This window comes from Perognathus longimembris, chromosome 17 (genome assembly GCF_023159225.1).
Source record: "Perognathus longimembris pacificus isolate PPM17 chromosome 17, ASM2315922v1, whole genome shotgun sequence".
Lineage (NCBI taxonomy): Eukaryota > Metazoa > Chordata > Mammalia > Rodentia > Heteromyidae > Perognathus > Perognathus longimembris.
In genome coordinates this window covers 53,925,982-53,951,554 of record NC_063177.1, presented here as the reverse complement: position 1 = coordinate 53,951,554, position 25,573 = coordinate 53,925,982, and the positions used below count along the sequence as shown (strand labels likewise).

Below are 25,573 nucleotides of genomic sequence, written 5' to 3'. Positions count from 1 at the left end.
GCTGGCGGCGCTGGGTTATGGGGCCCAGGTGCCCCCGTGGGCTGCTGCTGAGGGCGGAGGCCGGGCTACCTTGACAGGAGGAGTCGTGGTGCAGGTGCCCATCGAGTCAGGTTCACTTCCCCGTGGATCTCTGTCGGGGAAGTCTTAAGACCAAACCTGAAACATGTGCAGATGCAGCTTTAGGCCAAACCGTTCCGTTTACAGGAAGGACACGTGGCTTGGTGTGTGGCGGACACCCCAGCCGTTGGGGAGTCTGAGGCAGCAGGTGGGCTGGGCGGGGAGAGTGGGTGTGCCAGCGTTCTGGACTGTTGTTAAAATCACCCCACACGCACGCCGCATGCGGATGAGCACGGAGCCGTTACGCCTCTCCTCAGATGATCCTGGTGCCTGAGCAGCACTGGACCCTCTGAGGTAAATCGAGGCCAGCCTCCAGTCCCAGCATCAACGTTGAGATTTTGTTGCTACAGTCTGAGGCCGGAGGCCCGACTCTGGGGGTCCCAATAACCCAAGTCTAGCCACTCACCCCAAACCTCAAACAGGTACCCCACTGGGGTGCCCAGGCCTCCTAGCAGGTGCAGAAGGACAAGGAAGCGAGGGTGCAGGGGTGCACTGGGAGCTCCCCCTCCCCACCCCGCCCTGCTCACTGGCAGGGCTCCGGAGGCCAGCTGGGAGGAGGACCCCCACCTCCAGATGAGGGAGCCACCCCCAGAGTGCTGTCATGGAGCCGGTGTGGGGCCCTGCGCGCTTGAACGGGGCAGCTGGCGCTGTCTGGTGTGAGCCAGGAGAGGCGTGAGACCCGCGAGCCTCCGTTGGTGCTGGGGAACCGGTCTGGTGACCAGCAGGGGCTCCACCGCGAGTTCCAGGCGCCCTCCAGTGGTGCTGGAGACTCGCAGCCGCCTCCTGCGCTTTCTGTAAAGCCTTGTTCTAGAGGTGACCTGGTGAAGGTCAGGCCGACTTGGAGACTGAGGAGAGAGAGCTGGCTACTGCTGCCCCCCCACCACCAAGGGAGCGAGGGGGAATGCCCCTGGGAAATGACCAAGGCCAATGGCCCAGGCCTTGCTGACACAGGTGGCCACCTCAGGGCACGCGCTGTAAGGTCCACCCTTGTAACACTGTGAGCAGCAGGTCTCAGAAATGGAAGATCAGACTAGGTGGTGGGGGCGGGCGGGGGGGGGGGGGGTGAGGGCCTGGCAACTCGGCCACCACAGGCGGTCAAAGCCGGGCGTCTCCACCTTGGTGTCCGTGTATCGACCGTTTAGGTAAAATGTGTCCAAGATGCCATTCGGGCCAAGAAAAAGACGTTCAACTTCCTGGGAGAGATGATCGGCCTCATCCCCACCGTGGGCATCTTTATCACCATGAACCCCGGCTACGCCGGCCGCACGGAGCTGCCGGAGAACCTGAAGGCCCTGTTCAGGTGAGCGGCGGCGGCGGCCAGCGCAGTCAGCAGAGGAGGAGCGGGGAGCGGGCGGGGGGGCGGCGGGCAGGGGGGCAGGCGGGTGAGGCCCAGCCTCAAAAGCTCTCAGTCAAGCTGGGTGAGGCGGCTCACGCCTGCAACCCTAGCTACCCGGGAGGCTGAGAGCCGAGGGGCTGCAGCTGGAGGCCAGGCTGAGCAGCAGGAGATTCTTCTCTCCCGTTAACCGCCAGCAAACCGGAAGTGGAGCCGTGGCTCAGAGCGGTAGATTGCTGGCCTTGAGCCGAAAATCTTGGGGATAGTGCCCAGGCCTTGAGTTCAAGCCCCATGACTGACAAAACAACAATAACAAAAGCTGGCACTAGTGACTCATGCCTGTAATCCTGGCTACCAAGCAACTAAGATCTAAGGATCACAGTTCAAAGCCAGCCCAGGCAAAAAAAGGCTGTGACATTTTAATCTCCAATTAACTAGCAAAAGGCTGCAAGTGGAGATGTGACTCAAGTGCTAGAACATTCCAGCTTTGAGTGAAAAAGCTAAGAGAGAGCTCAAAGCCTTGAGTTCAAGCCCAGGAATGGCACCAAAAAATTAATAATAAATAAATAGCAAAAATCAGGACCAGGGCTGGGGATATAGCCTAGTGGCAAGAGTGCCTGCCTCGGATACACGAGGCCCTAGGTTCGATTCCCCAGCACCACATATACAGAAAATGGCCAGAAGGGGTGCTGTGGCTCAGGTGGCAGAGTGCTAGCCTTGAGCGGGAAGAAGCCAGGGACAGTGCTCAGGCCTGGAGTCCAAGGCCCAGGACTGGCCAAAAAAAAAAAAAAAAAATCAGGACCAGAGATTTGTCTTATCTGAAGAGCACCTGCCTAGCAGGTGCAAGGACCTGAGTTCAAATTCTAGTACCATACAAAAAAAAATCTAGGCTGAAAATATGGCCTAGTGGTAGAGAGTTTGCCTCATATACATGAAGCCCTGGGTTCGATTCCTCAGCACCACATATAAAGAAAAAGCCAAAAGTGGCGCTGTGGCTCAAGTGGCAGAGTGCTAGCCTTGAGCAAAAAGAAGCCAGGGACAGTGCTCAGGCCCGAGTCCAAGCCCCAGGACTGGCCAAAAAAAAAAAAATGCTAAAGGACAGTGCTCAGGCCCTGAGTCCAAGGCCCAGGACTGGCAAAAAAAAAAAAAAAAAAAAAAAAAAAAAAAAAAAATTCTCAATCTTCCCTGAGGCAGGAGGCCGGGCAAGGAGAGCAGAGCGAGGGCACGGGGTGTGTGAGGAGCTGGCTGGGGCCTGGGAGCCCAACTCACACCCGGGGGGGGGGGGGGGGGCGATGCCAGCGGTACCCCCTCTGTGAAGGGGGTGAGCAGTTGGGGTGGGAGAGGAAGGCTCATTGCCCACACTGGTCTCCCCAGGCCCTGCGCCATGGTGGTCCCCGACTTCGAGCTCATCTGTGAGATCATGCTGGTGGCCGAGGGCTTCCTGGAGGCCCGCCTGCTGGCCCGGAAGTTCATCACGCTCTACACCTTATGCAAAGAGCTGCTCTCCAAGCAGGTGGGGGGGGGCGAGGCCCAGATGGGCGGGGCCGGGGCGGGGCAGGGCGACACCAGCCTGGCCCAAGACCACTTCCACACTCCGGCCCTGGCCACCCTGGTCTCTGTCCCCGCCTTGCAGACCCCAGAGCGCACCAGCGGTGTGGGGAGACTGCACTCACCCCGATCCCTCCACAGGATCATTACGACTGGGGCTTGCGGGCCATCAAGTCTGTGCTGGTGGTGGCCGGCTCCCTGAAGCGGGGGGACCCCACCCGGGCAGAGGACCAGGTGCTCATGAGGGCCCTGCGGGACTTCAACATCCCCAAGATCGTGACGGACGACCTGCCCGTGTTCATGGGGCTGATTGGGGACCTCTTCCCTGCGCTGGACGTGCCTCGCAAGCGCGATCTGAACTTTGAGAAGGTGCTCAGTCACCCCTGCCTCCGTCCGGCCTGAGGAACCCCTCCTGGGGGGCTCCCTCCCACCCCACTGCCTGCCCGTGGTGCCCTGGAAACGAACAGGCAAATGGCACTGCGGCGGCGGCGCGTGCGGCCCGCTGCGGCCCCGGGCAGCGAGGGTCCTGGGCGGCAGGGCGTGGGGCAGGCCCGCGTGGCCTGTGCCCCAGGGCCGAAGCCAACAGCGCTGACGCCGGCAGATCATCAAGCAGAGCATCGTGGAGCTCAAGCTGCAGGCGGAGGACAGCTTCGTGCTCAAGGTGGTGCAGCTGGAGGAGCTGCTGCAGGTCCGCCACTCCGTGTTCGTCATTGGGAACGCCGGCAGCGGCAAGTCCCAGGCAAGCCCCCGCCCCCCCGCAGATTCCAGCCCCGCCGTGGGGGGGTCATGGAGGTCAGGGGTGAAGGGTCAGCCGTCCAACACCTCCCCCTCGCTCCAGGCCCCCCGGCCCAGGGCAGATGGAGTCCCCACTCCAGTCCCTGGATGAAATGCAGAGGGTGGCAGCCACTATGACTGTGGCCTGTAGCGCTGGAGGTTCTAAGTCAGCCTGGACTTCAGCTAAACGTGCCCACAGGGTGGACAATTACGCTAGTATGAAAAAAGAATCTCTGAAGTCAGGTGCCAATGGTACACTGTCATCCTAGACACTCAGGAGGCTGAGATCTGAGGACTGAAGTTCAAAGCCAGCCTGGGCAGAAAAGTCTCGGTGAGATTCTTAGCTCCACTCAAAACCTGGAGGTGGCGCTGTGGCTCAAGGAGTAGAGCGCTAGGCTTGAGCGCAAAGAGGCTCAGAGACAGCATCTAGGCCCCGAGTTCAAGACCCACTGACAAAAGAGAAAAATAAATAAAAATAAACCAACAGTAGGGGCTCGCTGAGCTGTGGCTCATTGAGGGAACATCTGCGTAGCATGCGCCAAGGACCGGGGTCCATCCCCAACACCAAACACCCATCCGCACTCCATTTTCTATGAAGGCGTATATGTGCGTACGCACACGCATGCACGCACACACGCACACATGCACACACACGTGCGCGCACTGTATCCTAACATGTCCCTGAGGCCATGGCCTCTGGGAAGAGGCTTTGGGGTGTTTCTTCCCTGCCCTGCGCCATGTGGAGGGGCTGCACGGTGTCCCCACCTCTGGAGCTGCGTGGTGTGGGGGGGGGGGTGGACGTGAACAGCCAGCGTCTGGTCGCCCGGCCACTTGGGGACAGACGCCCCCAGGCCCACAGAGGCAACGCGGACCCAGAGAAGGAGCCGTGCCCGTGCGGACCAGAGAGGCCCAGGTCACGCCAGGGCCCGCACGGCCCGTGGGGGGCACGCGCCGGGGACCCGGGCTCACGCCGCGGCTTCCGCCCTCGCCCCCGCCAGGTCCTCAAGTCCCTCAACAAAACCTACCAGAACATGAAGCGGAAGCCGGTGGCCATCGACCTGGACCCCAAGGCCGTGACCTGCGACGAGCTCTTCGGCATCATCAACCCAGCCACCAGGGAATGGAAAGACGGTAACGGGGTGGGGGGGGCCAGCCGCGGGGCGGGGGGGTGCCCCGCGGGTCGGTGCTGGGCACGGTGCCCTGACCCCGCCGTGTGGAGGCCCCTCCGTGGGGCGGCACACCCTGAGGGGCCCCACGGGAAAGGGGGGGGCTGAGGACGGGGGTCACTCAGAGAACCTGGGGTTCACACCACCGGGCCACACCCTCCCCTCAGCTGGATACATGGCACCCTGGGAAAGGTTTTCCAGGAAGTGGTTAAGGAAGAACTGGGGAGGAGGAGGGGCAGGGGGAGGAGAAGCCGTGGGGGGGGGAGGATCTGGGGGGGAGGCTGCCACAGGGCTCCGCACCGCCCCATGGGGGCAATGCCCTCCAGTCCCAGGGCCTCCGCTGACCTTGTCCCAGAGCAGCCATGGCAGGAGTGGCTGTCCCACAGTGCCGGGGGCCCCCGGGCCCCCGGGGGGGGTCGTCCAGGTGTGACCCCAGCCCTGCTTCCCCCCCAGGCCTGTTCTCCACCATCATGCGGGACCTGGCCAACATCACTCATGACGGCCCCAAGTGGATCGTCCTGGACGGGGACATAGACCCCATGTGGATCGAGTCCCTCAACACCGTCATGGACGACAACAAGGTGCGTGTCCCCCAATTCCGAGCTGACCCCACCGGCGTGAGGCAGGCAGGGAGGGCTGGCGAGGGGACCGCCAGCCCGGGCTACACAGGCCCTGAAAACAAAAAGAGATTCTCCAGCCGGTAGACGAGGGGACATGAGGATTTCCAGTGGAGGGCGGTGCAGTTGGTTTGCTTTTTCTCTCTTTTGGTCCCGGAGCCTGGGCGCTGTCCCTGAGCTCCTTTGCTCAAGGCTAGCGCTACCACTTCGAGCCACAGCGCCACCTCTGGCTTTTGAGTGGCCTTTGAGTCTCCCGGGGACTTTTCTTCCCTGGCTGGCTCCAAACCGCGCTCCTCACTCTCAGCCTGGGGAGTGGCTGGGATTGCAGGCGCCCCGCTCGGGGCTGCGGCTCGGAAAGCCCCGCCTGGTCCTGCGGAGGTGAGGGGAATGCGGAGCGGGGAGCCGAGAGCCAGCGAGGCCCGCGGAGGCCAGGCTCCCGCCCGCGCCGGCCTCCCTGCTCTTCGTTCTGAAGCACCCGCTGCTGGCCGCTCAGCCCCGCCACTGCCCCGCAGGTCCTCACCCTGGCCAGCAACGAGCGAATCCCACTGAATCGCACCATGAGGCTGGTGTTTGAGATCAGCCACCTGCGGACCGCCACCCCTGCCACCGTCTCCAGGGCTGGCATCCTCTACATCAACCCAGCCGACCTGGGCTGGAACCCGTGAGTGCGGCGTGGGTCTCCCCTCCCAGACAGGCCAAGAAAGGGATGTTGGTGGCCAAGCCCAGGGTTGGATGTCTTCTTTCCACCCATCCCTCCATCTTCCATCCACGCGAGCGGCTTGCATATACCGCTTTCTACCCATGTGCGTTGCGTCTCCATTCACCTGTCCTGTCTGTCCACCCATCCATCCATCTGGCCAGCTGATGAACACGGTGTGTTTCGCGTCCTCGCCGTGGCAGTGAAGGGCGGAGACAGGCGTCTCCTCATAGGTGATATAGATGGGCACTGACACAGGTGACAATGACACAGGATCGGCACCGAGGGCTGCGAGCACAGGTGCTCCAGGGCCCAAGGCCATGACCTTCCCAAAGGACTGGAGGAGTGATTTGGGGTCCCTAGGACAGGAGCCTCTGACCTCTCCCGGGTGTGAGGTCAGGAGGCGTTGGGTTCAGGGTCCACCCTGGTCCCAGTGACCTCATGTCAAGATCCTTAACCCCATTATGCCCAGATGCCCTTTCTCCAAGCATGGTCACGGCTTGAGGTCCCAGGAGGAGGTGTCCTTGGTGAGGTCACCCTTGTGCCCCCAGAGCGAGGGGGTGGGAGGTTGGAGTGGAGGGGCACACGGGGCACAGTGGGGCATAGGGAGGAGAGAGCCAGAGGTGACATCAGGGTGGGCTCCCCTAGGGGGGCTCTGGGGTGGGCTGTGCCCCGCCCCACTCCACCCCCCCCGGGGGGCAGAGCAGCCGCTCTCCCTCCCTGTAGGGAGGCTGGGAGAGTACCACCCCCCCTGCCCCCCCCACCACCACCACCCCCCCCCCGCAGCCCTTGGAGGCCAGACAGGAAGCTCCTGTCCTGGGCCACTGAGCAGGCAGGCCTACGCAGGCCTGCCCCTTCTGCAGCAGGCTGGGCCTGGGTACCCAGCATGCATTGCAGGACCTCCCCTCTGGCTGCGTGGCCCCTGGGGCCGGTCCCCGAGAGACTTCTCTCCATTTGGTATTTTCCAGTCCTGCCATTTCCCTGCAAACAGTATTATTTCATTCTTTCTGATGACTGCATAAAATGCAATCATATACATATGTGAGTATATGTGTATACACATACATACGTGTGTGTGTGTGTGTGTTACTCAAACTCATTGACACTTGCTTTCACGTATTGGCTGGTGCTCCACCACCTGTGCTGCGTCTCCAGCCCTAGGTTCTTTCTGAGGAATCTCCACACTGATTTCCATGGTGGTTGCAGTTGTTCACATTCCCACCAGCAGTGTGTGAGGGTCCCCCACCCCTGCCCCCCCCCACCAGCAGTGTGTGAGGGTCCCCCCCACCCGCCCCCCACCAGCACCCCACCAGCCTTGGCTGCTTGTGGTCTTAGTGGTGGCCATTCGTGCTGGGCTGAGTTGAAATCTCAGTGTCACTTTCCATCCCTTGGGTAATAATACTGTGGAGAAATGCCTGTTTAGCGCCTTTGCCCACTCTTAGTGGGGTTCTTGGAGATTTTTTTTTTTGGATGGGTAGATTTTTCTTCGTTTATGTTCTGGTTATTCAACCCTTGTCAAACATACAGCTGTAAAAAATCTTCACCCATACAGTAGACTGTCTTTTTTACCTTAGAAATTATATCCTTTGTTGTGCAGATGCAAACCCATTTGTCAATTTTCTCTCCTATTTGCCCGGCCCCTGGAATTCTACTCAGGAAGCCCCTTGCTGGTACAAATGAGTTCTAATGTCTCTCCTACTGCTTCCTGCAGAAGTTTTTCGAGGCCTTTGATCTACCTTGAATTGATATTCAGCCCTGGTTTTGTTTATTGGATTGATTCATCTTCTCCTTTTGGTCAGATTGGCTAAGGATTTTTCAATTTTGTTTATCATCTTGAAGAACCAACGTTTGTGTGTAGTTTCATCAGTCTGTAACTCACTGGTTTCATTTTGTTTTCTTTTGGTACCGGAGCTTTGTAAATACTAAACATGCACTCTACCTGAGGAGCTATATCCCCACTCATAGAAATTCACACTCGTGAGCACAAGTCACTAGGAGGGAGCGTGAGCCATGGCTGGATCCAGACGTCTGAAGGATGTCATAGGCTAGCCCTGCTGCTCCATTGCCCTTCCTTCCTAGCCCCGCCTTCTCTCTACATTACCCCAGGCGATGGCACGAGACTCTTCTCCCCTCTTTTTGTCTCCTACCCCTCAGCTTCATATTAGCTTTGTTAGGAGAGGAGGGGCAGATGCCTCCAGGGTGGTAGCAAGAAAGCCCCCCATTGTTCCAGGCTTAGGGCACCCCCATAGCTACCAATCAAGAGGACGAACACGGGCCCCATTGCCCAGAAGCCTCCCTGGGCTCTCGTGGGGTCTGCAGCCGGCCTCCATGCTGGAGGCGTGGCCCTGGCTCCACGCCTGGCCACGGTGGAGGAGGGGTGGGGGGCGCTCCCTGTGGCGGGGGGGCGGGGACAGGGCTGCTCCTGGGCCGGAGACAGCCGTACCCCGCCTTCCCCAGGGTGGTGAGCAGCTGGATCGAGAGACGCAAGGTGCAGTCTGAGAAGGCCAACCTGACCATCCTGTTCGACAAGTACCTGCCCACGTGCCTGGACAAGCTGCGGTTTGGCTTCAAGCGGATCACGCCCATCCCCGAGATCACGGTGACGCAGATGATCCTGTATCTGCTGGAGTGCCTCCTCACCGAGAAGAACGCCCCGCCCGACTCGCCCAAGGAGCTCTACGAGCTCTACTTCGTGTTCGCCTGCTTCTGGTCCTTCGGAGGCGCTATGTTCCAGGACCAGGTGATGGGGCGGGAGGCCCGGTCCCCCAGACCAGGAGCCTCAGGGCCGCCCTCTTAACCGGTCCCTTTGTGCATGTGATTCGGAACAGCTTATAGATTATCGGTTAGAGTTCAGTCGATGGTGGATCAATGAGTTCAAAACCATCAAGTTCCCCTCGCAAGGAACCATCTTTGACTACTACATTGACCCTGAGACAAAGAAATTCATGCCGTGGACAGACAAGGTGCCGGCCTTCGAGCTGGACCCCGACGTCCCGCTGCAGGTAACTTCCCGCAGCCAGGGGCGGGAGCAGGGTCCGACGTGAACGCCCCACCCCCCCCTGCCCGCCCCACACCTGCGCACTGTGGACAGAAGGTCCCGCGGCGGGGGGTGGGGATTCTGAACCGCAGGGCTGGGGCTCGGTGGGCGTGTAAGACGTGCACGGGGGAGGGAGGGAGAGGCCGACCTGTCCTCTCCCCTCCCGCCCAGGCCTCGCTGGTCCACACCACGGAAACCATCCGCATCCGCTACTTCATGGACCTGCTCATGGCCAAGTCGTGGCCCGTGATGCTGGTGGGGAACGCGGGCACCGGCAAGTCGGTGCTGATGGGGGACAAGCTGGAGAGCCTGAGCACCGACGACTACCTGGTGCAGGCCGTGCCCTTCAACTTCTACACCACCTCCGCCATGCTGCAGGGTGAGCGCCGCCGGCCGCGTGGCTGCCCGAGTCCCGCTGCGAGCCGCGCCCCGCCTGGCTGGCACACCCGCGGACCCAGCCCCGCTCGTGCCACCCTGGGGCCTCCTCCAGGAGCTGCCTGGAGTGGGCCTCTGCTCCCCCGAGGGACCCCCGCCCCGTTGGGGTGCCCATTCCCGAGCCCACGTGCCGGTGGCGGCTCGCTGAGCCTCTCCCCTGCCCCCAGGGGTGCTGGAGAAGCCTCTGGAGAAGAAATCTGGGAGGAACTATGGGCCGCCAGGCACCAAGAAGCTCATCTACTTCATCGACGACATGAACATGCCGGAGGTGGACAAGTACGGGACGGTGGCCCCCCACACCCTCATCCGCCAGCACATGGACCACGGGCACTGGTGAGGAGGGCTAGGGGCGGGGCCACAGCGCTGTGGGTGTGGCCAGTGGGTGGGGCGGGGCCACAGGCATTCGGTGGGTGGGTCCAAGAGTGGAGCCACGTGAGTCCTGGGGGCAGGCCCGTGGCCTAGCCACATTCCGTGGGCTGTGAGCTGGGACGCGGGCCGGAGGCGTGGCAGCTAAGCCAAAGGCCAGAAGAACAGAAAGGGGCGTGAAGTGAGCAACTGGGGTGCCCCGAGGCCTCGGCCCTCTCCCAGGCCCGCCCTGCCGAGGCCTTGGCTGGGATTCTCCTCTCCCTCCACACCTGGTCCACACCTGGCCCTGGGGTTTGGCCCTCAGGATCTCCAGGAGAGGACTGCAAATCAAGATTTGGGTTCTCAATAGCTCTCTCTAGGGCTTGAGGTGTGACTTGGTGGTAGAGCACCTGCCTAGCAAGCCAGAGGCCCCGGGTTCAAACCCCACCAAGAAAAGAGCTCTCCAGAGGACCCAGGGCTGAGAAAAAAAGGATGGCTGCTGTCATAGGTGTGTCAGGAAGGGTAAAGTCACCCAGAACTGCACCTGACCCCCCTACACGCCAAGACTCCAGGCAGGTGGGGCAGCGGAGGGACTCTCAGCGGAAAGTTCCAGAAGCAAAAGCCAAAGGGAGGGGGAGACAAAAAGGGACACGTGAAGGAATTTTGTCCTACAAGAGACACTAGAAAATGGAGTGAGTGGGGTCGGGGGAAATGCTGGTGATGCCGGTGGCAGGTCAGAGTCTAGAACATACCACAGTTCCTGTGAGCCAGAGAGGCAACTGCCCCATGGGAGGACAGACACAGAGGGGAAAACAAGGCAGGAAGATGCCCCAGCCGCCCTGGGGCCTAGGAGACTGCTCAGCCCACTTAGTAACAGTGACCACCAGTAGCCAAAGTGGCCAGCGCAGGACGCATCTCCGGGCCCCCCCAGAGCGGGCACGGGCGCCTCCTGCAGCCCTGGAAACAGACCCAGCGCAGAGGAGAGAGGGCTGCGGCCCAGGGCTCAGGGACGGAGCCCCGGGCCTGCGCTCGGCACCCACCTCCGCCTGTGGCTCACAAGCTCCCTCGCGCGCATGAAGTCATGCTGCGCGGAGGCCATGGCTGCAGAGGGAGGGCTTCCCTTAGCCACACTCAGACGCAGGGGCAGGGGCAGGATGACCCCCCAGGCCAGCGTCCATGCCGGTCCCCCCAGGTCCCCCCAGGCCAGCGTCCATGTCGGTCCCCCCAGGCCAGTGTCCATGCCGGTCCCCCCCAGGCCAGTGTCCATGCCGGTCCCCCCCAGGTCAGTGTCTATGCCGGTCCCCCCTCCAGGCCAGTGTCCATGCCGGTCCCCCCCAGGTCAGTGTCTATGCCGGTCCCCCCTCCAGGCCAGTGTCCATGCCGGTCCCCCTCAGGTCCCCCCAGGCCAGTGTCCATGCCGGTCCCCCCCAGGTCCCCCCTCCAGGACAGTGTCCATGCTGGTCTACCCCAGGTCCACTCCAGGTCAGTGTCCATGCCGGTTCCCCCCAGGTTCCCCCTCCAGGACAGTGTCCATGCTGGTCCACCCCAGGTCCCCCCTCCAGGACAGTGTCCATGCTGGTCCCCCCAGGTCCCCCCACCAGGCCAGTGTCCATGCTGGCCCCCCCCAGGTCCCCCCAGGCCAGTGTCCATGCCGGCCCCCCCAGGTCCCCCCTCCAGGCCAGTGTCCATGCCGGTCCCCCTCAGGTCCCCCCAGGCCAGTGTCCATGCCAGTCCCCCCCAGATCCCCCCTCCAGGCCAGTGTCTATGCCGGTCCCCCCCTCCAGGCCAGTGTCCACACCGGTCCACCCCAGGTACCCCCTCCAGGCCAGTGTCCATGCCAGTCCCCCCATGCCACCTGCAGGTATGACAGGCAGAAGTTGACGCTGAAGGACGTCCATAACTGTCAGTACGTGGCTTGCATGAATCCCACCGCAGGGTCCTTCACCATCGACTCCCGGCTGCAGGTGAGCGCGGGCACGCCGCCCGTCAGCCCACCAAGGTTGGGATGTGAGAGCTGCAGGCAGGAATTCTCTGGAAACAAGCACAGCTGGTGTCAGGAAACTGGGGGAGGGAGGAGGGCAGGAAGACAAGAGGTGAGTCCGGAGAGCTGCCGCATTTAGTAGATGCCAATTCAGATGCTCAGGGAAACCTGCCTTGCAGACATGCCACAAACACCTTTTTAGTACAAGTAGTAGGTCTCGTGCACTATTTGGTGCATCCACTGATTTTCACGCCTGCATTGTACCTGAGGGCTGAGGCCCTCCCTCCCAGGCCTCCCCTCCAAACCCCAGAGCCCATGAGGGCCTGGGATGTAAAGCCAGAGCAGTCCTCTCCTCCACGGGTGAGTGGGGGGCCCGGCCGGCTCCCCCAGCACTGAACCAGAACTTCCGCTTCCTCCAGTGATTTTTGTTGTTGTTTTGTGCAGGTCTTGAGACTTGAACTCAGAGTCTGAGCACAGCGCCTTAGCTCTTTTGGCTCAAGGCTAGTGTTCTACCGCTTGAGCCACAGCGCCACTTCCGGCTTTTTTTTTAAAAGTAGTTGATTGGAGATAAGAGTCTTGCAGACTTTCCTGCCTGGGCTGACTTTGAACACCGTTCTCAGATCTCAGCCTCTTGAGTGGTTAGGATTCCAGGCGTGACCGCCAGCACCGGTGTCCAGTGGTTTTCTTAAGAGCACAACAGCGTCAGCCTGAGCGTTCCTCGGGGGGTTGGTGCAGGTTTCCATGCAAGGCACAGACAGGAAAAGCGCCCCCCCGCCCGGGCCCCGGGACATCGGGCAACGGGTGTAGGTCGGGTCCGCTCCCCGAGAAGGCGGCCCTGGCCACCAGCCGTCCCGAGAGCGGCCTGACGGGGCGTTGTCACGGGCAGCGCCATTTCTGCGTGTTTGCGGTGAGCTTCCCGGGCCAGGAGGCCCTCACCACCATCTACAGCACCATCCTGTCGCAGCACCTGTCCTACCGCTCCGCCTCCTTCGTGGTCCAGAGGATGAGCAACCAGCTGGTGGCCTCCGCCCTGGGTAAGCGCCCCACCCCCACCCCAGCCCCCCCCCCCCCCCGCCTGGCGGCAAAACCTGCCACGCTTTGCTGCTGGTGAACACTGTGCGGATCCTCTGCAATCCGTACGCTTAACCCGTGCTGCGTGGGGGTGGGGGGGGGGAGGACAGGAGACAGCACACACCGCTGACCGATGGGCTTCCTCCCTCCCAGAGGCGCTAGCAGATTTCAGACTTCCCTTGTCACTGTTCCATAGTCCATTTGCCCGTAGCCACTGCGCGCGGCGCTCCCCCGCCCCCCCCCCGCCCCCAGGCCATTAGGAGGGCGCACGCATGGAGGTGTCTTTCTCTGTAACAGCCTTGCATCAGAAAGTCGCCACCACGTTCCTGCCCACGGCCATTAAGTTTCATTACATCTTCAACCTCAGGGACCTCTCCAACATCTTCCAGGTACTGCGCTCCAGCGGCGTCCAGCCGCCCCGTGGCCAAGTCCCTGCCCCTCGGGGCTCCCTCCTGTGCAGCCAGAGGAGGGGGGGATGCGATGGCGAGGGTGGCGGGGCGGGCTGCTGTGGAGGTGGTGATTGTGGTGAGGACAGGTGTGGCAGGGGTGGGAGGATGAAGATGGTAACGACTGTGGCGATCAAGTGACCTGGCGGCGGCGGCTGCTTTTCCTCTCATGGACGGGGTGCTTATTCTGAGTTAGGCGTGGGGTTTGGCCGCGCGCACCCCACCCGTGTCGTGGGGTGCTAAGCCCTCACGGAGCCCTTCTGCATCCGCGCCGGCGCTCAGAGCAGGCCGAGCCCCAGTGCCTTTGCTGGGGAGCCTGTGGTTGCCCGCTCGCTCGCCCGTACCTGCCCCCCGGCTCCTCCGCACGGTGTCCCCCACGAGAGGCTGAGGAAAGGAAGGCTGTGGACCCCTGTCCTGCAAGGCCAGCCCGTGGGACACGGCCACATGCTCCAGGCCGGTGTGACCTCCGCCCCCAGTGGCTTCCTGGGGCCCGAGTCAAAGCAGAACCAACAGCCTGGCAGCGCGAGCGAGCTTGCTCTCACACACACACACACGCACACGCACACGCACACGTACACACACACGCACACACACACGCACACACACACACAACACTGGCTCAGCCCTCCCACGCAGCCAGAGGCGCTGAGCGGCCCGCGGGGACGGGGCAGGGCCTCCTGTTCTCCCTGGCAGACATTCTGAAGACCCCGCTGGACCTGGTCCGCCTGTGGCTGCACGAGGCGGAGCGGGTGTACGGCGACAAGATGGTGGACGAGAAAGACCAGGAGACGCTGCGCAGGGTCACCATGGCCTCCACCAAGAAGTTCTTCGACGTAAGCCAGGCCCACGCTCCCTCGCGTGCACGGGGGGGGGGGGCGATCCACGGTGAGGTCACGTCACGCCTCGGCCTGGCACCCCGAGGGCCACTTTTGCAAGGGGCCAGGGCAGCCCCCTGCGCGGCCTTGGTGGCAGACACGGAAGCGTCTCCGCTCCCATCTCTAGGATCTCGGAGAAGAACTCGTCTTTGCCAAGCCGAACATCTTCTGCCACTTTGCTCAGGGGATCGGGGATCCCAAATACTGTCCTGTGACGGACATGGCTCACCTGAACAAGCTCTTAGTCGACGTCCTGGACAGCTACAATGAAGTGAACGCGGTCATGAACCTGGTGAGCGGGGCCGGGGCGGGCAGCCGGGCTGCGGCGGAGAGGACTCGGCTCCTGTCTCCCTGAAGAGCCGTCCCCCTGGTCCTCGGGGCCCTGCCAAGACCCCGGCGCACGCCCTCAACCTGTGGCTCACGCCCTCAACCTGTGGCTCACGCCCTCAACCTGTGGCGCACGCCCACAACCTGTGGCTCACGCCTGTCGTCCCAGCTACTCGGGAGGCTGAGAGCTGAGGAAGTTTGCAGCCAGCCCGGGCAGATGCATCTGAATGATTCTTACCGCCCATGAGCCAGCGAAGAGCGGCACATGGAGTCGTGGCTCAAGTGGTAGAGCTCTAGCCAAGCGAGAGCACAAGGCCCCGAGTTCAAGGCCCAGTGTTAGCACAAACACACACAGACGTACACATATACATAAGGCACAGGAGAAAGCGAACAAGAACGAATAAAGAGTATTTAAGGTTTCTGGTTCTCTTATTTTCCTTTTAATTCTTTTGGGTTACTCTTCCCCACCCCACCCCCAATATGGGTCCCAAGTCTTGAGCTCACGGCCTGGATCATGTCCCCAAGCATCTGTTGCCCAAGGCTAGCACTCTACCATCTGAGCCACGGCTCCACTTCCGGCTTTTTTGGTGATGAATTGGGCATAAATAAGAGTCGCGTGCATGGTCTTTCCTGCCCAGGCTGGCTTCAAACTGGGGTCCTAGGGTCTCGGCCTCCCGAGTGGCCGGGACGGTGGGCGTGAGCCCCCGGCGCCTCGCTTTTGGGTCGTTCTTGGAGGTCACTGGCGGTGGCCGAGCGAGGGCTGGCGGGGCGCGGGGGGGGCAGCCGCTCTCGGGGTACGCGGCTCCTGGCCGGGGGGGGGGAGGGCCTGTGTCGAGGGCTGTGGGCTCCTCCCAGCCGGCCCCACGTGGCCCGTCCGGTCTCGGCAGGTGCTGTTTGAGGACGCCGTGTCGCACATCTGCAGGATCAACCGCATCCTGGAGGGCCCCCGCGGGAACGCCCTGCTGGTGGGCGTGGGCGGCAGCGGGAAGCAGAGCCTCTCCCGCCTGGCCGCCTACATCAGCGCCCTGGACGTGTTCCAGATCACGCTCAAGAAGGGCTACGCCATCCCAGACCTCAAGGTGAGGGCCCCCGGCGGGGAGGAGGGCCGGGGAGCACCGCCGCTCCCGTCCTGCAGACGCCGTGTCCCCACGCCACCACAATACTGTCCCACGGACACCGTGTCCCCACGCCACCACCCCACCGTCCCACGGACACCGTGTCCCCACGCCACCACCCCACCGTCCCACGGACACCATGTCCCCACGCCACCACCCCACTGTCCCACAGACACCGTGTCCCCACGCTGCCAACCCACAGACACCGTGTCACCATGCTGCCATAATACTATCCCACGGACACCGTGTCCCCACGCTGCCATCCCACAGACACCATGTCCCCACGCTACCACACCACCATCCCACAGACACCGTGTCACCATGCCACCGTCCCTCAGACGCTGTGCCCCCACACAGCCATCCTTGTCCAAAGCAGGAGAGGCAGCTGCCTGGGAACGCAGGGTCCCAGCCGCCCAGCAGCTGCCCCACGGTGCCCACAGCATCATCGGGAGGTCGAGGGACTCGGCCCCCTGTCACCAGGCGTCCTACATGGTCCCCAGTTCTCCAGTTAAAGCACTCACGGCCAGCCGGTGCTCACGCACACGCCTGCCATCCCAGCTACTCAGGAGGCTGAGATCTGAGGACCATTGTTCAAAGCCAGCCCAGCCAGTGAAGTCCACGAGTCTTCCCCCCAGTGACCCATCAAAAAGCCGGAAGTGGAGCTGTGGCTCAAGTGGTAGAGCACCAGCCTCGAGCAGAAAAAGTCAAGGGACAGGCCCGGAGTTCAAGCTCCAGGACCAGCCAATAAAATAAGACTCGGAACCATTGCTAGGTGTCTGTCGGCGCGTGCCACGCCGGCGGCTGCGTGTGAATGAAGTACGCGTTCGTGGAAGCAGCTTTCCCATGGCCGAGGCTGCTGCCGAGCCTTTCTATAGATTTCTCCTTCCCGAAAATCTGCTCTCTCGGGAAGCTGGGTGCGCGTCCAACACCGTTAGCCCAAAACAAACCACCGAGCTTGAGGGGAGCCCCGGAACCGAGCTAAGCACCCATCCCTGCCAGGGCTGCCTCGGTGGGACCAGGACCGTGCCGGCGCCCCCGAGGGACCCCGAGGGACCCTCCCCTCCCCGCGGCCCAGGCCCCCATCCGTCACTGCCCGGGGCTTGAGTGCATCGGGTCGGGAGCTCGGGATTTGGGGTGCCATGGACACTGGGGGCTCGGGGTGGTGAGGATGGGAAGAAGGAGCCGGGACAGCCACTGCGCCCGCCTCCAGCCTCTGGAAGAGGGGCCGGCTTCAAACCTCCATCCTCAGATCCCAGCCTCCCGAGCAGCTAGGGTTCGGGGCACGGGTCAGTCGCGTGACCGCAGGCGTGGCGGTGTCTCTGCTCTTCGGGGCTGAATACGCCCCCCCCCCGCCCCGCGTGGTGCAGCCCACGTCTGGGTGGACCCGCCGCCCACTCGCTGTGTCCTGTCGTGTCCAGCTGGACCTGAACGCGCAGTACATCAAGGCGGCGGTGAAGAACGTGCCGTCGGTGTTCCTCATGACCGACTCCCAGGTGGCCGAGGAGCAGTTTCTGGTGCTGATCAACGACCTGCTGGCCTCGGGGGAGATCCCCGGGCTCTTCGCCGACGACGAGGTGGAGAACATCATCTCCTCCATGCGGCCGCAGGTCAAGTCCATGGGCATAGCGGACACGAGGGAGGCGTGCTGGAAGTTCTTCATCGAGAAGGTGCGCAAGCAGCTCAAGGTAAGACAGGCGGTCCCCGACACCCCGAGGCCCGGGTCTGTGCTCCCCTGAATGGCGGGGGGAGGATGGGCTCGAGCCTGGAGGCCATTTAGTGCATGCAGACTGTCCGCGCTAGCTCAGCGCTGGAGAAAGTGTTATCTCACTCGGCTGTCAGTACTCCTGGACTCCCCGGGTACAGCTGGGAGCACCCGGAGCCTTGGGGTTCTCCTCGGAGTTCAGGGAGCGGCTGTCCCCAGCCCTGGGAGGCACCTGTGGTGGTCACCCCACCCTGTGAGAGTCGGCGTCCTGCCCAGCATGGTCTCTGGCTCAGTCCCCTTAGCCGATCCTGTCCACGGGACCAGAGTTCCCAGTGGCCACCAGCACCCCGGTCTCTGGGGAGGGCGGGGAGACGAGTCCACAGCGCTCGGCCCCCGCGAAGGCCACTTCCAGCCAGCCGAACCCTGCAGCCATGAAGGGAGAGATGAGAGAAGGAAGAGGGGGGCGAGGCTGAGGCCCCATGAGAGGGAAGGCCCCCCGACGGCCCAGCCCCCCCACGGCCCAGCCCCCTCACCTTCTCCAGCTGGGGACCCAGTTCTGTGGCCGGGAACTGGCCCCTGGCCTCATGAGGACGGGATCGCAGCCTCCCTGGCCCCGACCTTCATCCCAGCGTGGCGGCCCGGCCTCCACCTCGCGCTCATCCGCCCTTCCCTTCAGAGGAGAGGGCTCGCTGCTCCTCCACAGCACCTGTAAGAGCGAAGTTGAGGTCTGGCCACTCTTCACACCCCCGAAACAGGACTTCTTCCCCCAGGCCTGGGACACGGGGTCCTGCAGAGCCCCGAGCTTTCTGAAGGAGCTGTCCGCACAAGCGCCAGGCTTGACCTTGCGCCACCGCCCCCAGTCAGCGGCTCGCTGTGTCTCCCGTGTAGGTGATCCTGTGTTTCTCCCCCGTGGGCTCCATCCTCCGTGTGCGAGCCAGGAAATTCCCCGCTGTGGTCAACTGCACGGCCATCAACTGGTTCCACGAGTGGCCGGAAGACGCCTTGGTGTCTGTCAGTGCTCGCTTCCTGCAGGAAACCGAGGGCATCCAGGTGAGGCAGAGGTGGCACGGGCTCAGGGTTCCAGTCCCCATTCTGGGGGGCTCTGAGGAGCAGGTCCCCGGATGGGGGGGCCCTGAGGAGCAGGTCCCCGGATGGGGGGCCCTGAGGAGCAGGTCCCCAGAATGGGGGCCCCTGAGGAGCAGGTCCCAGATTGGGGGGCCCTGAGGAGCAGGTCCCCAGAATGGGGGCCCCTGAGGAGCAGGTTCCAGGATGGGGGGCCCCTGATGAGCAGGTCCCAGGACGGGGGGCCCCTGATGAGCAGGTCCCAGGACGGGGGGGCCCTGATGAGCAGGTCCCAGGATGGGGGGGCCCTGAGGAGCAGGTCCCAGGATGGGGGGGCCCTGAGTAGCAGGCCCAGCCAGGGCTCAGCACGGAAACCAAAGCAGCATAACTTGTTGGTTGGACACATTTTGAAATGATCGAGAATGACAGCTGAGACCCCTGAGCCTGAGCCCCTACTGGGGCACCGCTCCAGGGCTGGTCTTGGGTAGTAAGGCAGGCCCAGATGGCTGGCAGAGCTGGGGTGACAGGCCCATGTCCCCCTCACAGCCGGAAGTGAAGACCTCCATCAGCCTCTTCATGGCCTACGTGCACACCACCGTCAACGAGATGTCCAGGGTGTACCTGGCGACCGAGCGGCGCTACAACTACACCACGCCCAAGACCTTCCTGGAGCAGATCAAACTCTACCAGAACCTGCTGGCCAAGAAGAGGATGGAGCTGGTCGCCAAGATCGAGCGGCTGGAGAACGGCCTGATGAAGCTGCAGAGCACAGCGTCACAGGTGGGGGGGGGGGGGGGAGGGTCAGACGCCACCCGCACTCTGCTGTCCTGCTCGGCCCACGGAGCGTCGCTCCCACCAGCCCCAACCCACGACTGCCCCGTCCCGGCCTCTCTTTCCTAGGTGGATGACTTAAAGGCCACGCTGGCCATTCAGGAGACCGAGCTCAAGCAGAAGAACGAGAACGCCGACAAGTTGATCCAGGTGGTCGGCGTGGAGACCGAGAAGGTCAGCAAAGAAAAGGCCATTGCGGATGAGGAAGAGGTCAAGGTGGAGGTCATCAACAAGGTAGGGAGGGCTGTCCTGCCAGCCTCGGGCCTCGAGCTGCCCCGCCGCTCAGGGGGTTGAGATCTGAGGGTCATGGTTTGAAGCCAGCTCAGGTGGAAAAGAAGTCCACGAGGGGCCGGGGGTGAGGCTTAGCGGTAGAGCGCTTGCCATGCATGCACAAAGCCCTGGGTTCCATTCCTCAGCACCACATACACAGAAAAAGCCGGAAGTGGCGCTGTGGCTCAAGTGGCAGAGTGCTAGCCTTGAGTAAAGAGAAGCCAGGGACAGTGCCCAGGCCCTGAGTTCAAGCCCCTGGACTGGGAAAGAAAGAAAGAGAGAGAGAGAAAGAGAGAGGGGAGAACGAGAGAGGGAGGTCCACAAGACTCTTACTCCAATTAATCATCAAAAGGCTGGAAGTGATGCTGTGGCTCAAGCGGTAAAGGACCCACCTTGACCGATAAAGCCCTGTGACAGCGCCCAGGCCCTGTGCCCTGCCCTCAGGCCGCACTCGGCACTCAGGGCCTGGTGGCCGCTCCGCCGCCCCCTGCTGGAGGCCGAGACGGGGCTCCGCTGGTCTGGGCGGGCGGCAGGGGGAGCAGGCACCCGGGAGTTCAGGATTGCAGGGGTGGATGAGCATGCGCGGTGTGCCCGACGGAGGGCCTCGGAACCCACCGGAGGACCTGTTCCCACGCGGCGCCCAGCAGGACTGGCGTGGGGCCCCGCCCACTCCGACGGCCGGGGGCGGGGCTCGGCGCCTCTCCCCCCTCCCGGCCCCTCGCAGTCCCACCCTGACCCTCCCTCCCTTCTCACTGCCTTCTAGAACGTCACGGAGAAACAGAAGGCTTGTGAAACGGACCTGGCCAAGGCGGAGCCGGCCCTGCTGGCGGCCCAGGAGGCCCTGGACACGCTGAATAAGGTGACGGGAGCCACGGGGAGGGGAGGGGAGGGGAGCGGGCCCGGCCGAGGGGGCCGGCGTGACGCCCGCGTGGCGCGTGGCCCCCGCAGAACAACCTGACAGAGCTGAAGTCCTTCGGGTCCCCGCCCGACGCGGTGGTCAACGTGACCGCCGCCGTCATGATCCTGACGGCGCCGGGCGGCAAGATCCCCAAGGACAAGAGCTGGAAGGCCGCGAAGCTCATGATGGGCAAGGTGGACGCGTTCCTCGACTCCCTCAAGAAGTTCGACAAGGAGCACATCCCCGAGGCCTGCCTGAAAGCCTTCAAGTGAGCCGGAGCCGGGGGGGGGGGGGGGGACCCCACCCGAGCCCTTCCCCAGCCCAGGCCACGGGGGCCGCCTTCCAGACACCACCACACAACCACACCGCTACTCCCCCGCCTCCTCACCTTCCCTCGAGAGGCCAGAGCATTCGCTCCTCCCTCCCTCCCTCCCTCCCTCCCTCCCTCCTTCCCTCCCTCCCTCCTTTCTTCCCTCCCTTCCTTCCTTCCTTTTCTTTCTTTCTTCTTCCTCCTCTCTCCCCTGGTACTGGGGCTTGAACTCAGGACTTCACGCATTTACTTAATTTTAATCTTTTCCCACCAAAAAGCTGGTGAGGCAGCGGGGGGGGGGGGTGCTATACCACTTGGGCCATGCGTCTGCTTCCGGCTTTTTGCTGGTTCATTGGTAGTGAGAGTTCCAGGTTTATCTGCTGGCTTTGAGCCGATCCTCAGATCTCAGACTCCTGAGTAACTGGAGTTGGAGACATGGGCCAGGTGTTTCTCTTTTCTCTTCTGTCACCATCAACGTGGTGCTGGTGCCATTGCCGGGCGGGCGGGCCAGGGCGGGGGCTGCGTGCAGCGCGGGCCGCGGGAGCTGGGCCCGGGGCCTGCACGCGCCGAGCCCCGCTCCATCCCCGCTTCCCCCGCCAGGCCCTACCAAGGCAATCCCACCTTCGACCCCGAGTTCATCCGCTCCAAGTCCACGGCCGCGGCGGGCCTGTGCTCCTGGTGCATCAACATCGTCCGCTTCTACGAGGTGTACTGCGACGTGGCGCCCAAGAGGCAGGCCCTGGAGGAGGCCAACGCGGAGCTGGCCGAAGCGCAGGAGAAGCTGACCCGCATCAAGAACAAGATTGCGGTAAGAGCTGGCTCTCCCTGTCACACACCCGCCGCGAGCTGAGCTGAGCCGCCCGCCCGCCAAGCCCTTGCCCGCCGGCCGGGGTGAACCACTCACTCAGCATCGGCCGATGGGAGAGAGCAGAGATGACAGGGGCAGAGCTGGGACCAGGACTTTCCACGGGGCGCTGGGCCCCCGCCTGCCGCCCTCCCCGCCCGACCCTTGCTCTGTGCTCCCGGGCTGGCCTCCACATGACTATTCCAGGGCCTCTCCAACCTCCTTCTCCAGGAGCTCAATGCCAACCTGAGCAACTTAACATCGGCGTTCGAGAAAGCAACCGCGGAGAAAATCAAATGCCAGCAGGAGGCGGATGCCACTAACAGGGTTATCTCCCTAGCTAACAGGTAGCGGGGCCTCCCCGAGGACCACAGCCCCCCACCCTCCACCCCTCAGTCCCCACCACCAAAAACAACCCAGACCTTTCAAAGACTTTCCCTGGGCCAGAACATGTCCCTGAGTCGCCGGGGGAGGGGTGGCCCCAGGACCCCCCAGAGCACCAGAATCAGCAGATGCTGAGTCTCTCCTATAAAGCAGTGCTCCCGCCCGCCCCCCACCACCACCGCCCCAGCCTAACCCCAGCTCCGGGTTTCTTCTCACACCCGACACAGGAAGAGGGCCAGCAGTGCTGTTTGTTCAGGGGAGGGACGGGGACATCTGCACGTCCAGCACAGAGCCAGGGGTTGTGCACGCCAGTCCAGGGGCTGGTGCTCATCACGTGAGCCACGGCTCCATTTCCAGCTTGTTGGGGGTTCTCACTGGAGATAAGAGTCTCACGGACTTCCCTGCCAGGGCTGGCTCTGAACCGCCATCCTCAGACCTCAGCCTCCTGAGGAAACCTAGCTCTGATCCGATTGCTTAAAATATTTTCCATCAGCAGCTGGGTGGGCCACGGGTGGGGGCCATTGACCATGCCCATGCATGACAGGCCGCTGCTGCCCCTGCGGTGGTGCAGCCAGCGTGCCCACCTAGCTGCGGAGGGGGCCAGGCCCAGGGCCCTGCTCATTATGAGGAGCCCAGTGTGGCTCCGCCCACCTCTGCCCTCTTTACCCCCCATGTGGCTCCGCCCACCTCTGCCCTCTTTACCCTCCAGTGTGGCTCCGCCCACCTCTGCCCTCTTTACCCCCCCATGTGGCTCCGCCCACCTCTGCCCTCTTTACCCTCCAGTGTGGCTCCGCCCACCTCTGCCCTCTTTACCCCCCATGTGGCTCCGCCCACCTCTGCCCTCTTTACCCTCCAGTGTGGCTCCGCCCACCTCTGCCCTCTTTACCCCCCATGTGGCTCCGCCCACCTCTGCCCACCTCTGCCCTCTTTACCCTCCAGTGTGGCTCCGCCCACCTCTGCCCTCTTTACCCTCCAGTGTGGCTCCGCCCACCTCTGCCCTCTTTACCCTCCAGTGTAGCTCCGCCCACCTCTGCCCTCTTTACCCTCCAGTGTGGCTCCGCCCACCTCTGCCCTCTTTACCCTCCAGTGTGGCTCCGCCACCTCTGCCCTCTTTACGCCCCCAGTAGCCCCATTTAAAACACACAAAGGCACAGGCAAATTCAATTTCATTACGAATGTTACTGAATCCGGCCATCTAATGTTTTTGAACTCTTTGGGGTGCTCAGTATCACCCTAAGCCCTTGAAGCCCAGCATTCATGCTATACCTAGAGTGTGTCTCGGGCAGGCTTTGCCAGCTCACGAGCGTGGGGCTGGGCGATGTCCCTGGGCAGCACACCTGACGGACCGCCCCGAGCCCGGCGGAGTGAGTCCTGGGGCCGGCTTGCTCTCTGTGCTCCTCCCCAGCTGCCCCGGCTGGATGTCCAGTGATTTACCTATTGATCCTGGGAGTCCTGGGAGAGTCCAGGAGCCTGGGGTGCTGTGGCCAGGGTGGGGGGCCGGGACCAGGGCAGCACAGCCACGCCCTAGGGAGCTGGACTCCCAGGCCCCAAGCCCCAAGGGGCAGCAGGGGCACTGGTGGCTCAGGCCTGCCATCCTAGCTCCTCAGGAGACTGAGATCCGAGGACTGAGGTTCAAAGCCAGCAGGGGCAGGAAAGCCTATGAAACTCCTATCTCCAATTAAACAGCCGAGAAAAGAACCCAGAAATGGAGGTGTCACCACAAGAGGACGAGCACCAGCCCTGAGCCAAGAGGCTAAGGATCAGGGTCCCAAGCCCTGAGTTCAAGCACTAGTACTGGCACCAAACAACATGGCTTCTGTGCTCTTGGGAAGCAAGGGCTGCTGGGAGTCGCACCTAGGGGCTCCGTCGGCTTAGCAGGAGACCTAGAGCTTGAACAGCCGTGCCAGAGCCTCCCGTTGTGTGGCAGACACCAATTAGGATCAGGGGCAGTCACCGAGCTGGTGACCTGAGACGCACAATGTAATGCCGGAGCCCCCCCCCCCCACCGTGGGGCCCAGCCCTGTGCCCTCGAGACGCAACACTGTCCAGGGCTGCTATGACCCCACCCAGAGCTCGAGTGGGCCCATGACCCCTGCAGCACTGTGCGCGTGACACAGTCAGGTGACACTGGAGCGAAGGATGCACCCACAGGGGACCAGGGGCCACCGAAAGCACTTGTCCCCCATGTCCCCCCAATACGTCTGCCGTTGAGCCACGGAGCCACGCAAGGGAGGACTTGGTTGCAAGTCTGCAGACTGGTGGGCATCGGGGGAGCCCGGCAGGCCTCCATCCGCCCCTGCCTCTGCCCCCCCCCATTGCAGGCTGGTGGGAGGACTGGCGTCGGAAAACGTCCGCTGGGCTGAATCGGTGGAAAACTTCAAAATCCAGGGGGTCACGCTGTGCGGGGACGTCCTGCTCATCTCCGCCTTCGTCTCCTACGTGGGCTACTTCACCAAGAAGTACCGCAACGAGCTGATGGAAAAGTTCTGGATCCCTTACGTCAACAGCCTAAAGGTGAGGCGCACCGGGGTGTGGATGACCCCCACCGCCCGGCAGGGCTGGCGCCTCGCCCCAGCTTGCTGAGGCCCCCTTAACGAAATCGCGTGGTTGGAGCCGCGTAAGGAGCCGTCTCCTCCTGAGGGCCGGGCCCTGCGGCACGCCGAGCCGGGACGGCTGTTTGCCACGCACCCCCCCCCCCCTTCCTAAGAAAGGGCGCCCCGGCCCCGCAGGTGCCCATCCCCATCACGGAAGGCCTGGACCCCCTGACTCTGCTGACGGACGACGCGGACGTGGCCTCCTGGAACAACCAGGGCCTGCCCAGCGACCGCATGTCCACGGAGAACGCCACCATCCTGTGCAACACGGAGCGCTGGCCCCTCATCGTGGACGCCCAGCTGCAGGGCATCAAGTGGATCAAGAACAAATACGGGGACCTCCTCAAAGCCATCCGCCTCGGGCAGAAGAGGTGGGCGCGGCGTGGGGCGCGGCGGGCGGGCTGGCTGGGGGCGGCACAGGCACGGGGCCCGGCACCAAGTCAGCGGGGGGCCCGTGGCCCCCACCTGTCAGCCCCACGGCTCAAGAAGTACCAAAAAGCCCACGAGACTCTCATCTCCAACGAGATAGCAAAAAGCCGGAAGAGGTGCACCCCGAGTGGCAGAGCACCAGCCGGGAGGGAGGAAGCCCAGGCCCAAGGCCGAGATTCATAAATCAATAACAATAACGATGTGATTAGGCCCTCTCTCTCTCCTCCCATCAGGGCTGCTCCCAGGCCGGCGGCCTGGCTTTGTCTTCTTCTAGGCAGTGGCTGGCTTGGGGAGGGGTGGGGAGGGGGGGTGGGGGGGGGCGGGGGGGGCTCCAGGGTGTCCTCTTCTCTCACAGGGTTTTTATA

At 63.0% G+C, this 25,573-nt stretch overlaps 1 protein-coding gene across 1 annotated transcript in view; it reads left to right on the top strand.

Annotated features, from left to right (window-relative positions):
• The window catches only part of Dnah17 (dynein axonemal heavy chain 17), a 75,443-nt gene that overhangs the window by 36,274 nt on the left and 13,596 nt on the right, over positions 1–25,573 (top strand). Inside the window, exons 37-63 of the mRNA XM_048366897.1 lie at positions 1,260–1,417; positions 2,825–2,963; positions 3,140–3,367; positions 3,600–3,737; positions 4,771–4,903; positions 5,392–5,519; positions 6,068–6,216; positions 8,710–8,992; positions 9,081–9,254; positions 9,461–9,668; positions 9,892–10,057; positions 11,931–12,033; positions 12,937–13,084; positions 13,419–13,510; positions 14,239–14,400; positions 14,570–14,734; positions 15,657–15,848; positions 17,303–17,569; positions 18,475–18,636; positions 19,195–19,428; positions 19,549–19,713; positions 20,513–20,608; positions 20,698–20,915; positions 21,558–21,765; positions 22,033–22,148; positions 24,507–24,699; positions 24,915–25,150. Coding sequence (XP_048222854.1) covers positions 1,260–1,417; positions 2,825–2,963; positions 3,140–3,367; positions 3,600–3,737; positions 4,771–4,903; positions 5,392–5,519; positions 6,068–6,216; positions 8,710–8,992; positions 9,081–9,254; positions 9,461–9,668; positions 9,892–10,057; positions 11,931–12,033; positions 12,937–13,084; positions 13,419–13,510; positions 14,239–14,400; positions 14,570–14,734; positions 15,657–15,848; positions 17,303–17,569; positions 18,475–18,636; positions 19,195–19,428; positions 19,549–19,713; positions 20,513–20,608; positions 20,698–20,915; positions 21,558–21,765; positions 22,033–22,148; positions 24,507–24,699; positions 24,915–25,150 — 4,661 coding nt within the window. The remainder of the gene's footprint in view (positions 1–1,259; positions 1,418–2,824; positions 2,964–3,139; positions 3,368–3,599; positions 3,738–4,770; positions 4,904–5,391; positions 5,520–6,067; positions 6,217–8,709; positions 8,993–9,080; positions 9,255–9,460; positions 9,669–9,891; positions 10,058–11,930; positions 12,034–12,936; positions 13,085–13,418; positions 13,511–14,238; positions 14,401–14,569; positions 14,735–15,656; positions 15,849–17,302; positions 17,570–18,474; positions 18,637–19,194; positions 19,429–19,548; positions 19,714–20,512; positions 20,609–20,697; positions 20,916–21,557; positions 21,766–22,032; positions 22,149–24,506; positions 24,700–24,914; positions 25,151–25,573) is intronic.